This window comes from Lacerta agilis, chromosome 12 (genome assembly GCF_009819535.1).
Source record: "Lacerta agilis isolate rLacAgi1 chromosome 12, rLacAgi1.pri, whole genome shotgun sequence".
Taxonomy (NCBI): domain Eukaryota; kingdom Metazoa; phylum Chordata; class Lepidosauria; order Squamata; family Lacertidae; genus Lacerta; species Lacerta agilis.
Window position 1 is genome coordinate 4,556,999 of NC_046323.1, and position 14,803 is coordinate 4,571,801.

General features: G+C 41.5%; 1 protein-coding gene across 2 annotated transcripts in view; it reads right to left on the reverse strand.

Moving 5' to 3' along the window:
• The window catches only part of POU6F2 (POU class 6 homeobox 2), a 314,499-nt gene that overhangs the window by 26,250 nt on the left and 273,446 nt on the right, over positions 1-14,803 (reverse strand). For both annotated transcript variants that reach the window (XM_033165828.1, XM_033165829.1), the window contains exon 6: positions 5,447-5,593. In XM_033165828.1, coding sequence (XP_033021719.1) covers positions 5,447-5,593 — 147 coding nt within the window. The remainder of the gene's footprint in view (positions 1-5,446; positions 5,594-14,803) is intronic.

Consider the following 14,803-nt stretch of genomic DNA (forward strand, 5'->3'; position numbering starts at 1 on the left):
TTCTTTCAACAAAACTTTGCAACTTATGGGAATTTGAGAACAACTCCTGTAGATAAGCCAAGTGGTTCATTAGAATAGATGCATTAGTCCTAATCCCTTTGTGGTACAAAATGAGGGACAAATCATTTCTTTGGATACTGTTTGCCTGACCTGTTTCCTTTTTCAGAAAATTAAAACAGATCATTATTTGAATTAATTAATGTGACTTGTGGAAAAATTAAACCATTAATGTAATACTAAAAGTCTCATTCATGTGTCTTGCTCACCACAATGCTATCCCCCAGCATCTCCCAACATGGTGCCCTCCTGTTCATGGCTGTGCTGGCTAGGACTGATGGAGTTGTAGTCCAAATCTTATGGAGGGCACCAGGTTGTCGAAGATTGCTGTACACTAGCTGTTTTCTCTGGAATGGTCATCATTCGTTTCATTCATTTTTTATGGAGAATCTAAAAACTGGTGCTGCCAAACTGTTGCATTTCAGTGCTGTCAGTGCTTTTTCAGACCCTATGTGAACTACTTTAAAAGAAGAAAACCCCCCCACTGCTTTAGCATACAGTTGCAGCATCAATCTTTCCAGTGCAGTCTGGCAAAATTCTGTTGCCAGTTAGCAGGGACCCTTAATAAGCTTCTTGCCCCTCTCTTTTATAGCAGTGTCTGTCCTTTCATTACCTACTTCTTGTTTACTTGCTTAGAATTCCTCCATAGCTAGAATAAAAGGCTGGGTTTGCACATCACTTTAAACTATTGTGTAAAATAAATTAACCATAATTTAATATGAACAAGCAGCATGCTGTTACACCCTGCTGAAAAGCACACTTTGCTGCTCCCCGACTTCTTCCTCCATCGTGACAGGGAGGCAAGAGAGGTTGCTTTCAAGTTATGTGTGAACCAGCACACACAGCTTGCTTCCCCCAACCAAACCATGAACAGTAAGCTAAGAACTAACCATTTATGGTTTGTTTGTGGGAAACAAACCTTGAGTGCTCGTTCACAACCTCTGGTTTATTGGGATGGCTCAGCCATTAGAGCATGAGACTCTTAATCTCAGGGTCATGGGTTTGAGCCCCATGTTGGGTAAAAGATTCCTGAATTGCAGGGGATTGACTAGATCAGGGGTGGCCAACTCGCAAGAGACTGCGATCTACTCACAGAGTCAAAAACTGGCAGAGTGATCTACTCCCTTTTTTGGAGTTCAGGTCAAAGTTGTTAAGCTTTTTTTTAGGAAGGAGGAAGATTTTGGGGGGATTCGTGTCAAAGTTGTTGAGCTTTTTCAGGGAGGAGGTAAAATGTTGAGCTTTTTTTAACAGACCCACAGTTCTTCAGCTTCTTTGGGGGGAGCCAATGATGTACCAGTGATCTACCTGTTGGACGTGCCTGGACTAGATGAACCTTGTGGTCCCTTTCAACTGTACAGTTCTATGATTCTATGATTTCTCCTGGCTAAGGACATGCAGCAGTGAAGGGAGGAACACTTTTTTAATTGGCGTGTTGTTTTAATAGGATTGTTTCATTGCACAGTTAAATCATGGACATTTATATTTTGTTTTAATGGGATTGTTTTGTGGCACGTTTTAATCATAATTTATTTTAAATTATTCTTTATTTACACAGTGTTGTGCAACTGGTTTTTATGTTTTTAGAGTCATCTGGGCATTGAGCAGTACATAAACAAACAGCAGCAGCAGCAGCAGCAGCAGCAGCAAAACACATGTGATTTTAGCAATGTGCTACTCATTCACTTTAAGCCATGGTTTGTTTAAAACCATGGCTTAAAGCAGGTGTGGGGAGCCTTTTTTAGCCCATTCTATTATGCACAGCCTTCTGGAGGCTGCCTGTCAGAGTGATCAGGGCCTGAGGCAAAAGTGAATAGAGTCAATGTCACTCTCTCCACAACATCCCAGCCATGCAAATACCAGACGTTTCTACACACTAACACATGCACACACACATTCCCTCCATCCTCCAAGTGGCATGATCACAGCTCAAGGATACCATCAAGCCATTCAAACTTGAAAGAGGTTGCAGAGTAGGGCCAGTGAGGGATTCGACCTGGAGAAGGGACACAGCCTGGGAAGAGACCAGTGGTCTCATCAGCCCCAGCCAGCATGGTCAATGGTCAGTGGGAAATGGTAGTTATAGTTCCCACTCCAGAGCTTTAAAAATGTGTTAGTGTCATGTGAAGTTTCTCCTGAAAACCTAAATTTTAACGAAGGCATTTGCAAGTTGGCTTGCTGCGGGTTTCTCTTTTTAGTCTGTCTGTGGCTGCAGTTGAATTAATTATAGTTGTGATTTTAGCACGATGAACAGCAGTTTCATTTTTAATTAGATTTGAATATGCAAGCACAGTATATGAGAAGTAGGGTAGAAATAACACAAATAAAACCAGAAGTGGGCAACTTTTTTTAAAAGCCCATGAACCACCCACCCCAATAGATCTCTCTTCCAGGGATCTAAAACATAAAGACAAAATGATGCAGAATGGCACCCTAAATTTATTAAAAGAAGCCCTTCACATAGATTTTTAACTGTTGCATGGCTTCTGGATTCTTGCACGAATAGTGTTCTTCTCCGTACTCTGTTTTGCAAAAGTGAAATTCCGTTTACCCCTGAAGCCTGTGGGATTACCAGATTTGGTTTATAAAATAAATATTCAGTGCCACTGTAAGTCTCTTACATGATATTATTCAAACACAGAAATGTGTTCACCCAACAGTTTACCACCACATTCCAATTATTTGCCTCCCTGGGAGAGCCTGAAAGAAGCGTGAGGAGAAAACCCCTTGACTGACAAACTGCCATGGTTTTATACCTCAGAGCCTTAAATTTACATCCTGCTGTCTAGTGCCTTCCTGTGAGAGGAGAGTTTGCACTATTTCCGAAGCACAGATATAAACAAGCAACGTTTCTAGATGGAACCGATCTGACTATGAGTTATAGGTATTATAACCAACTTTTCTTCCATTCCCATACTCTGCCCCTAACAGAAATCTTAATAGGCTTTTGAGAGCCTGCATAAAACGATCCTTTGATGAAAAGGGATTGAAACAAGGGTTAAAGTAGACACTGAAAGGTTATTGTAGAGGGCACAATGGTCGTGCAATCCCCCTTTAATATGTGTGGTGTGCACCTGCGATAAGATGATTCATTAGATAAGACCTCACTTTGACAAGCTCCATCGTTCAACCCTCGGGGTAGTGATGGAACAATTCTGTACCCACCCAGTAAATATAACAAGGTCAGCATTTTTTTTCCTTGTGGGACTTATATGATGAGGAGAGTGAGCTCCAGATGTATCTTTGCTTATGCTCCATGTTAATAATAAGTTTTCAAAAAAGCAAACCCCAAAACATGACGCTTGAGGGTGTTCCTTTTAATATTTAAAAACACTGGGCAGAATAAATAAATGCCACTTCTGTCTCAGATAAGTAAATTGGTGATATCGAATCACAGAGAGGAAGAATTTATTGCTTCTTCGTTTTTGAATTATATGTCAATAACTGAGGAAGCACAAATACTATACAATCACTGGTTTCAATGATTGTCAATAATGATACTCAGTGTCCCACCAGAGTCACCAAATAATAATAATAATAATAATAATAATAATAATAATAATAATAAATTATACTCACTGCTTTTTTCTGGGGGGATGCGGGGGTATACATACACCCTAAACATTTTGTGAATCTAAGTTTGGCCTCATTGAGGGGCAGTATTTTAACATGAGTAGGAAAATGAGAGTACCCCTAAATATTTTTTAAAGAAAAAAAAGCACTAATGATACTATAGCTGTGATTTCAAGTTACTAAAAGTAATGTTGGGAATAAGCATTTACAGGAGGTTGGAGGGGTTTTGGGGTGCCTGTGTGAGGTCCCCCCGCCATGGCTACTGGGAAATTATGTTTAATTAGTGGGCTTCAGTGATCGTGTGGCTATTATACGAAGAGAAGTAATAACAAGAAGAATTATACAAATGAGAGGGTATGTCATTTACTTGCAATCAAGGCTGCTAAAAGGAGAATCCATTAGCTTGCTTTCCACCTAGGCCCAAGGGGCACAGGTTAATTCTGGAAGTAAAGGAGACACCCAGTTAGGTGCAGTGAGTTGGAAAACTACATGTTGCTTCATGTTCCTGGGGGAAGAATTGCTAGATGAGGGAGGCCTTTAGCAGCTCCTCTTGGTCAGGTGTAGATGCTCCATCACGTGTGGGTAGGATTATGGTGAACAATTAAAATAAATCCTTCCAGTAGCACCTTAGAGACCAACTAAGTTTGTTCTTGGTATGAGCTTTCGTGTGCATGCACACTTCTTCAGATACCTAGAGACCAACTAAGTTTGTTCTTGGTATGAGTTTTCGTGTGCATGCACACGAAAACTCATACCAAGTACAAACTTAGTTGGTCCATAAGGTGCTACTGGAAGGATTTTTTAAATTTTTTATTTTGTTTTGACTATGGCAGACCAACACGGCTACCTACCTGTAATTAAAATAAATGTAGTTAAATACTAAAGGCTAGTCCGTTGCTCTAGTGCAGTTTTCTTTGCTACATACCTGGCCTTTATTATATGAAAGAAGCAGGACATGCACTAAAATAAACTGTGGAGTGGTCCTGTTCAATGTTCTAGCCAGCAAACCATCCCTCCCTAGGATATTTTATTTTCTCTCCAGCTGATTTCCCATTTCCTCATCAACAGTCAGTACTGTGTGCCCACAGAGCATGCTCAGCCCATACTTTGATGTTTTGACCCACTCATTTGTTGTAGCCCTTCTCTGAACATCTGATATCTCCTTTCTCTTTTTTAAGTGGCCCATTCATGTCCCACTCAGCTCACCAGCTGAGCTTGCTATTAGACCGTGATTTCAATAAAATTGTCTGATCTCATTGCGTGCTTAAAGGTACTTAAAGGTATGTCACCTACATGTGATAAGGGTAGGTAGCAGCTATTGTGCCCTCGCGTGGCCTGCAGCACACACACACACACACACACAGAATATATTGTGTGATGAGAGGCCTAAACACCTACATTTGTAGGTACTGTATGAAGCATAAACAAAATAATAAAAAATTCCTTCCAGTAGCACCTTAGAGACCAGCTAAGTTTGTTATTGGTATGAGCTTTTGTGTACATGCACACTTCTTCAGATACCAAGAACAAACTTAGTTGGTCTCTAAGGTGCTACTGGAAGGAATTTTTTTTATTTTTAATTTTGTTTCGACTACGGCAGACCAACACGGCTACCTACCTGTAACTAGATGTATGAAGCATAGTCCTTGTATGAAGAGCTGCCACTTTAAAGAGGACTGGACTGAAGAATGATTTATTTAAGTCTACCCACCCACCAATATATGTGCAGCTAGAAATTGCGGTCATGCATAAGGAATTCATTTCTACCCCAAATCAATATGCCATATGAATTCGCTATTTCCTCCTGTCTTCCACTCACCTGTCCTTGTGCATTAGTGACTAGTTGACCTGTGACCCCCTGTAGACCGGAGAGTGCATTGCCAAAGGCCTGCGAGCTGGCTATGGAGCCCATGGCGGCGGCTGCCGCTGCTGCCGCTGCTTGGCTTGCTAGAGGATTATTAACCAGCTGGAAAAAAAGGAAGAAAAGAGCAATGCGTAAGGCCACTCATAGCAACTCAGCTGCTACATAACTATATACTGCTTATGGATCTTAGGATATCGGCATGATGGGAAAGTACCTTCATCCGAGGATCGCTGGACGGCTTACAGTATAAAAACGCAAAAATACGTAACATAATAACAAAGAAGAAGAAGAAGAACCAGCATGGTTTAAAAGGCCATAGGTTGTTTTTAACTGGCCAAATGCCAGGGACAAGAGGAATATTTTTGCCTGGCACCTAAACAGATGTAATGAAGGGAGCCGAGGGAGCCGGTGTACACCTTCCTGGTCATGTGGCCAGCATGACTAAGCCGCTTCTGGCGAACCAGAGTAGCACACGGAAACGCCATTTACCTTCCTGCCGGAGTGGTACCTATTTATCTACTTGCACTTTGACGTGCTTTCGAACTTCTAGGTTGGCAGGAGCAGGGACCGAGCAACGGGAGCTCACCCCATCGCGGGGATTCGAACCGCCGACCTTCTGATCGGAAAGCCCTAGGCTCTGTGGTTTAACCCACAGCGCCACCCACTTACAGTGCCTCACCTGCACATATAAAGAATTAGGGCTGTGTGTTATCAGCATATTGCTGACAATGTACCCCAAAACTCTGGATGACCCCACTTAGCGGTTTCATGTAGATGTTAAATAGCATGGGGATGAAATTGAGCCCTGAGGAACTCTACAATGAAAGCTCCATGGGGCTGAAAAGCACCCCCCCCCCCAAGCATCACCCTCTGGGAGCAACCATCGAAGTAAAGCACGGGAACCACCGTGAAGCAGTGCCACCCTCCCCCAACTCAGACACCCGCTTAATTCTCACTAAATTTTAGTAAGTATTATTAATTTATTAATTGCCTTCTAAACCACCCCCTCAAGGTGATTTACACAGAAAATAGTTTAAAATACAAAATAAATAAGACTAAAACCCTGAACAATATTCTGTTTTCTTAAAAGTACTGTGCACAGTTGTTTGACACAGGAAATTTGCGACTTCCTAGGACTATCAATTCACATGTTATTTAATACTCTTTCCTACTAAAGAGAAGAAACCTGTTCTTGCATTTAAATTTAGTAGCTTAACATCATAGAAATATGTAGACCATAATATCAAAAGGTTTGGTTTCCCCAGTGACTTTAAAAATAGCTGGTTTTCACAGATATATGCTCATTATATACATTTGTTGTGGCTGAGATATTTGCTGTCTAAATCTACTTAAAATCAAATCTACTGCTCTCAGGAATAAGTTCTGATAGGGATATTGCTGATGCAACCTGACTTGATTCAATATGAATTGACACAACCTGAGGTGATGAGAACAGCATATCCTTCAACATACATCCTGGTTCCACTCATTATGTGGCAAAGATTATGGGTGGTCTCCAGCCATTTTTAGTGTGATCAAATTAGAAACCTGACCAAAACCCTGCCATTCCAAAGCAGCCCAAACAAATGATTTCCAGCGGTAAATGTATTTAAGCAGCATTATTTTAAAATGCGTTCTTTTGCTCCATATGATTAGGATAAAAATGTGATAGAAGAAAGTTAAGGAATGCTTTGGGGACCCGGTCTAGACTCACATTGTCAGGGGAAAGGGGTGCATATTTGCTCGTCAAATATGTAAGTTCGTAAATTACTAAGAAAATAATAATTTATTTCCGCTCAGTCTGCTAACATGGTCAATGCACAGAAGACAGCCATAGCTAATTTCCTGTTGAGAACAGGAATATATGTAAAAATCTTGAACAAAGAAAGGCAACCATATTTTCTTATCTGTTTGAGATCTTATTTTGTATGTTATTGAGATCTTATTTTGTATGTTAATTTATTGTTTTATTGTGAGATCTGTTGACTGGATCAATAAATTGATTGATTGACATACAGTTTTAAATGTATTATATCTAAGGCATTTTATGCATATACCTAAAAAGGCAAAAGGGACGCGGATGGCGCTGTGGTCTAAACCACTGAGCCTAGGGCTTGCCGATCAGAAGGTTGGCGGTTCAAATTCCTGCGACGGGGTGAGTTCCCGTTGCTCAGTCCCAGCTCCTGCCAACCTAGCAGTTTGAAAGCACGTCAAAGTGCAAGTAGATAAATAGGTACCACTCCGGCGGGAAGGTAAACGGTGTTTCCGTGCGCTGCTCTGGTTCGCCAGAAACAGCTTAGTCATGCTGGCCACATGACCTGGAGGTTGTACGCCGGCTCCCTCGGCCAATAAAGCAAGATTAGCTCTGCAACCCCAGAGTCGTCTGCGTCTGGACCTAATGGTCAGGGGTCCCTTTACCTTTGAAAAAGGCAAAGTGTCATTGCAGGTCATCGGTAGTGTTTGGGTGCCACCTGATGAATCAGGGCACAGGGTTAATGGCAAGAAGATCTTTGTTGGGCTGGGTCCTTCATTTTCCAGCTTTTCAGACCTTCATACTAGTCACCTGAAGGAGCATCTCCACCTCCATCGTTCTGCCTGGACACTGAGGTCCAGTGCCAAGGGCCTTCTGGCGGTTCCCTCGCTACGAGAAGCCAAGTTACAGGGAACCAGGCAGAGGGCCTTCTCGGTAGTGGCACCTGCCCTGTGGAATGCCCTCCCACCAGATGTCAAAGAGAAAAACAACTACCAGACTTTTAGAAGACATCTGGAGGCAGCCCTGTTTAGGGAAGCTTTTAATGTTTAATATAATATTGCATTTAATATTCTGTTGGAAGCCGCCCAGAGTGGCTGGGGAAACCTAGCCAGATGGGCGGGGTATAAATAAATTATTATTATTATTATTATTAATCTATCAGAGCACTGTACAGTAACAAGCACAATTTCATGAGTCATCGCCAAGCAGCAATATTAACCATCCATCTAACTAACATCCAATACATGTGGTGTAGTGCTGGCACACTTGTGTGTGTGCAACTTCCTGATGGTGCTTTGATGATGCAGTAACTCAGGCAAAACAAAATGTACAAAAATTTCAATTCTGATTTTATTTGAATATTGTGCAAACATTCACTCTCTTGTTTTGACACCCTCAGCTATTCCCAGGGGTGCCAACTTGAATAAAATATTGTGGGGGCCCAGATGAACCCCGCATAATTGATCACATGATGCAGTGCACACAGATCATTTGAATGGGAGTGCCCATCAACTTTGTGGGGGCCCGGCCCCCTCAAATATTTCATTGTGGGGGCCTAAACCCTCACAGCCCCAGGAATTGGCTCCTATGTTCCTGCTTCCTCCCTGGATTTGCACCAATGAGGATTTCACTGTAGGAAAATAGTGTCTTCCCTTAAAGACGCACATATTGCGGTGAGACCTGGCAACTTAATCCCCGTGTTGTGGGTGGGAATGATTGACAGCCACAACACCCAATCGGCAGGTCCCTCGATGCTGGGTTCTATCTGACCAATGGGATGCAAGCTAAATGGATTGAGGGACCTATAAATGCCCATGCACATGACCCAGAACTTCCTCTTTTTGGCGCATGCATCGGAATACCCACCCACCTCTCCCTACTTTTAGGGCTTGTGCACTTGACCTTGCTATGCCGTCATTTGTCATCTGTCGTTGGGACAGGGGCATGGCAGGAATTTTCCCCACTTGGCTGATTGGCTGTTGCCATTTGGGTTTTGCCTGCCGTGTAGCAAATCGCCACAACTTGTAAGGTTGTGAATAGGCTCTGGTTCAGGTGATAGGGATGGGAGAACGCTCTCGCCATCCCTATGTGAAGGGTATTCTGTTAAAGGAATCCAGGGACTTGATGGTTTGGTCAACCCCTGAGAGGGGGTTGTGCCCGTGCCTGAGTCCAGGGGGACATTTGGATGGCGGATAGAGCAGGTCCCCGGCTTTCCGCTATCCAGGTGTTCACCCTTGGCTGACCTATGCTGGAACCCTGCATCAGCGCTACCTGCAGAGCAGGGAGCTAGTCGAACCAGAGCCTATGTAACCAATCACTTGCTGTGATCAACAAAGTTGTGGCCTAAATTCTGCCAAAAACCAAACCAAAATTTGAGTCATGTCAGAATTTATTCAGGGTAGGGTTAAAAGGTTTGAACACACCAATGAAGGCAACTGAAAATGAAGATAAGTGAGGTCAATGCAAATGAAGAATGAAGAATATTTCTAATTGAAAAACTTGCCAAAAAGGTGAGCTGTTTAGGGTTCTGTGAAAAACTGAGTAGTTTTGACTCAGCTTCAGGTGAAATGGCAATGAAGTTAGAATCCAAATATACAAATATGTATACAATTCTTTATCAACAAAAAAAACACCCTATTTTTGTGCTAATTAGAACGATATTGTCACAGGCGGCAATTTTTGCTCAGCTGTAGAGGCTGAATGTCAACAGGGGCCACGGGCCTCCCGCATATGAATGATTCTGCTATAACTGGAGCTGTATATGAAGGGAATGCCCAAGGACTGATGTGGAAATTGTTTCCACGGAGAACCCTCCCTCCTCTGCAGACTTTCATGAGATACAGTGCCAGCAAGACACCTACTGCCAAAATGAGCTATAAGTCCCGATACGGATGCTGCTCTGTCAGGGGTCCATTAGAGATGCTACATGGGGCTTACAGTTACTGGGTAGGGTTGGGACCAGTTCAATTTCAGGCCTTAACAACAAGGTAATTTCAGGTGGAGTTTTGTTAAAGCTATTTTAAGAAGCTCAGGAAACGGCACACCAGGTGTTCTGAATTCTTAGTGTTCTTGAATCCTTAATGTATTTTGTGCAACTTCTGTCACCCATTCATGCCCCAGAGCTGCATTTATTTAATTTTTTATTGCATTTTACTCTTGTCAGCTTTGTTCAGTCAAAGCCACAATTTGGAAATCTTTTGATGAGGACGGTTGCAGCATGAACAGAGCCACCCCTGAGAGCATGAGTGTCAGATCAGGGTCAGTGTGGGGAAAGTATTGGTTCCTTGCTCCCTGGGCCATCATTACCGTTAATCCGAGGAGGGAACTGAAGGTTTGTCAATCCAGCCAGAAAGCTATAATGAGTAACTTGGTAGCTGCATCTTTTCAAACTGGAAGACAGGTGAACTACAGGACACAACAGTATGCTACTTTCCCATGATTTCTGGATCACCTCAACGTTTCTGGCTCAGCAACTTGTGAGGACATGACTGGCGGCTGATGGGAGTTAAGAGCCCAGCACTATCTAGAAAGCAACAGACTCTTCCTTGACCAGTACAGCTGCAAATATAACATTTTAAGTCTGTTTTAAGTGCATTATACAAATGGGGCACTAGATGGTGATTGTGTAAAAGGCAAAGGTAAAGGGACCCCTGACCATTAGGTCCAGTTGCGGAAGACTCTGGGGTTGCGGCACTCATCTTGCTTTACTGGCTGAGGGAGCTGGCGTACAGCTTCTGGGTCATGTGGCCAGCATGACAAAGCCGCTTCTGGCGAACCAGAGCAGCGCACGGAAACACCGTTTACCTTCCTGCCGGAGTGGTACCTATTTATCTACTTGCACTTTGACGTGCTTTCGAACTGCTAGGTTGGCAGAAGCAGGGACCGAGCAACAGGAGCTCACCCCATCGCAGGGATTCGAACCGCCAACCTTCTGATCAGCAAGCCCTAGGCTCTGGGTTTAACCCACAGCAACACCTGCGTCCCATATGGTGATGGTGAGCCAATGGCAAATTCAATATATATTTTTAAAAGCATTTTCACAGCCTCTATCTATCTATCTATCTATCTATCTATCTATCTATCTATCTATCTATCTATCTACACAAGCTAGATTCCACCCTAGGTTAAGTAACTGTATTGAACTCAGCTTCTTCAGATAGGTGGAAATTGACTGATATGTTAGGCAAGTGGGAGGTAAATTGGGCACAAGATCTGTGTCAGGTAACTAGTCTGGTGGCACAAAGGGAGCATCTTGTAACTTCCTTCAATGACCAGTTACGCAGAGGGAAGGCTGTAGGTTTGGGAATCTTTATTTTAGCAATTGGCTGTAGTGTTGCAGCTTCTTAGGTCAGGGGTCCCATGTTGATGTGTGAGAGAAAATCTGAGCTGTAATTCCTGTAGTTCCCTCTAAGCTGTGATCCTGGTGATGGAGGAAGCAGGGAACCAGGTCTGATTGGCAGGACTGTTGTTTGGAGAGACACAGCACCTGATATCATAGCAGTATCAATACTCTTGGGATAAAGAAAGGAAGAGTGAAGATCCAGTGTAGGTACTGTACCACAGGTGGACTTGAGCAAAAGCAGCCTAAATTAAAAATGGCAAACTATCTTTTCCACAGCAAATCTGAAAATCTGTAACAACCTGAAAATGTGTAGGTTTTTCATTAAATCTCACATTATTGCCTTGCAGTTCACAAAATCTTGCTCTTCCACAAGGCATTGTTGATAGGCAGCTGAATTTCTTCATGTATCAACTCTTTCCTACTTTTATATCTTGACCAGAATCACACAAAATATTTATGGACCCTTTAGGCAATCTTTTGCACTTTATAAAACAAGGATATTTTCTGTGGTAAAAAATAATAAAAGCTCTAAGTTTCTCTCAGGTCTGATTTTGATATCTTTCAAGTGGATGAAAACATGCAGTGATCACAATAAAATGTGGGTTTTTTATTTATTTATTTAAAGGTTGGGTATATACAGATTAGGGCCCCTTGGCTTCATATGTACTATAGATATTAACATGGCAGAGCCATTTAAAACCCCAGTATCTGTAAGAGAGACTGATGTTTTACGAGTTTGTACCTGGTATTTATCTATACTCTGAGTATGTTTCGTTTTCCTTTTGGTGTACCTCAGAAATAACTCCATTGAAGGTAGAGAAGTTCCAAAGTCACAACGGGAAGGGAATAACCCAATAAAATACAAGCCTTACTCCCCTTATTAAGGTATTTCTGAGGAGCAGTGTAACCATATGGACTTCAGTGGACCTAAATCACTTGGAAATGAGCATGAAGCGAGAATTGTTTTTATCGTGTGAGGCACAGTGAGGGGAGTCATTGCTACCTCAAGCACAATGACGTTTCTCTCAGGCTCACGGTCTCTATCGACCATGGCACTTGACCATCCCCTTTTGCATTCCCTTTAGATCCTTTCTCACTTTGATTTGTGGTCACATATTGAGACCCGAGGTGTTTTAAAGCCTTGTGTATAAGTAAGCGCTGGTGTTTCAAGAAAGAAACCAAACGGTGTGCATGTAAACATTGTTATGTCTACATGGATTTCAGTCTTGGGAACCTTGACACAGTAACTTGTACAACCTCAATTATGCTTGTGAGAGCTCAATAAAGGCAGGCTTTGGCAGCAAAAGACATTGCTTGCTTGTACAACAGTTCAAATCCTTTCCTTGTAATACAGAACAAGAGCCAAATTTTTATCCTCAGAACTGAAGAGAGAACATGGCCTCATGTAGTTAGCAAGGGCGGGGGGACTTGAGGTAACTCTGAAAACAAAGAATAGTTCTTATGAAGAACAGCCACTGCCTCAGTGAAACTTCCTTTTATCTCCCACATTCTTGTCTCCTAATTGTAGTTTCTGGTACCAGTGAATGCCACAGACATTGAATGTTCATAGTCAGCCATTTTTAATTACAGTAACATCACTTTATGCTAAGCCCCTATCTTTGGGAATAGAGGCCCCTGCCTTGCAAAACAAAGAAGGATGTTAATATGTCTTTGTACTGACATGAACTTGTAAAAGTAGACATAGGTGGAACTTCCTAGTGGAAACTGAAACAAGAGATGTGATCCTTTGGGTAATCTGGAATGCTTCTCAACAAGGAAGTATTTTTATGCTGAGTAATACTTTAACCTATGCTGAGCTCAGAAGATAAGGTGGGGTAAAACTAAACAAATAAATATGAATTTACCAGTAAATTCATAAAGTAAAGTATTTCAGAGTAATGGGTGTGATGCAAAGCTTTTAAAGGCCAATTACTTTCTATGCAGAGTTAAATATATGTGTTTAGCGCTCTCTCGTTGAAATCAATAAGACTTCCAAGTGAAAAGTCTGATTGGACCATGGCTGGAACATACCCAATGATTATATAGTATCACCCTGTAGTTTGAAAGAGTCGTATTAAGCATTTCTCCTTTCTTGCATACATTATATTTAAGGAAATATTTTATTCATTTCACTCCATAAAAAGCTGCAGAGTTTATAACTGAGTCTACTTTGAGATTACATGGTAAGATGTCACTTTATGACAATTTTAAATATGTGGGAAGTGTCTCTCTTTTATTAGTTCCAAAGGAAAAAAAGCTAAAATTATGCTAAGCAAATACCATATGCTGATGAAATCAAATTCTCTTTCAATAAAAAATGTCATCTTTCAAGAATTTTGCAAATTTGCAAAATAGCAACAAACCAAAGTACCTTGCAAATAGCTTTATTGTAGAGAGAAATTTCCTCACATCTAGAATCAGATTCTTGTTCTGCCCAGTAATCAAGCTGAAAGAACCAGCTGAATAATACTGATGCAATTCTTTGGTTTTTCTGCTTTTCATAGAGGATTAAGGTCTGGAAACCTAATTTGCTCTACTAAACATGCAATCAATAAAAGGTGTTCCCTATCTTGCAGGATTTCCATTTTTCCAAAAAGCGGAACTTTAAAAGCACCCATTCATTTAATACCTATAAGTTATCAGTGCCAATAGGAAATAAAAACTACATTCAATTAATCAAATAAAAAGTTTGGTTTCATCATTACTTTCTGAAACACTGGTTGAAACACTGCACATTACAAAAGAAACTGTTTTATTGTGCACTAGTGAGAAACCATTCATCAATGTGAAAGGTAAAGAAATTGCATTCTACTTTTGTAACATTTTAATATGAGAACTTATAATTAAGAAATATAGCTTTAGCTAATGTTTCATATAGAAGGTTTGGTCCTCCATTAGAAAACCACGTCCAGATTTGCAAGAGATTTCCTATGTGACCTTGGAGAAATTTCTTAATCACCCAAGTTTTGCATTTGAATAGCAAAACTTTTTGTTCCTATTTCTCTTGTTTTGATTCCTAGAAATGGCAGTGATAACTAATTACTCCATTTAACAACCATCAACTGCAGGAGGTGAACATTACATGACACTGAAACAACAAGCCATCAATAGGACTCTTTTGATATGATTGTACAAAGCTGTAGTGTCTCTATTATCAATTTCTATGCCATCCAGTGGGAGGTGATCTGCTGCTGCTGCTGCTGCTGCTGCCAGTTGT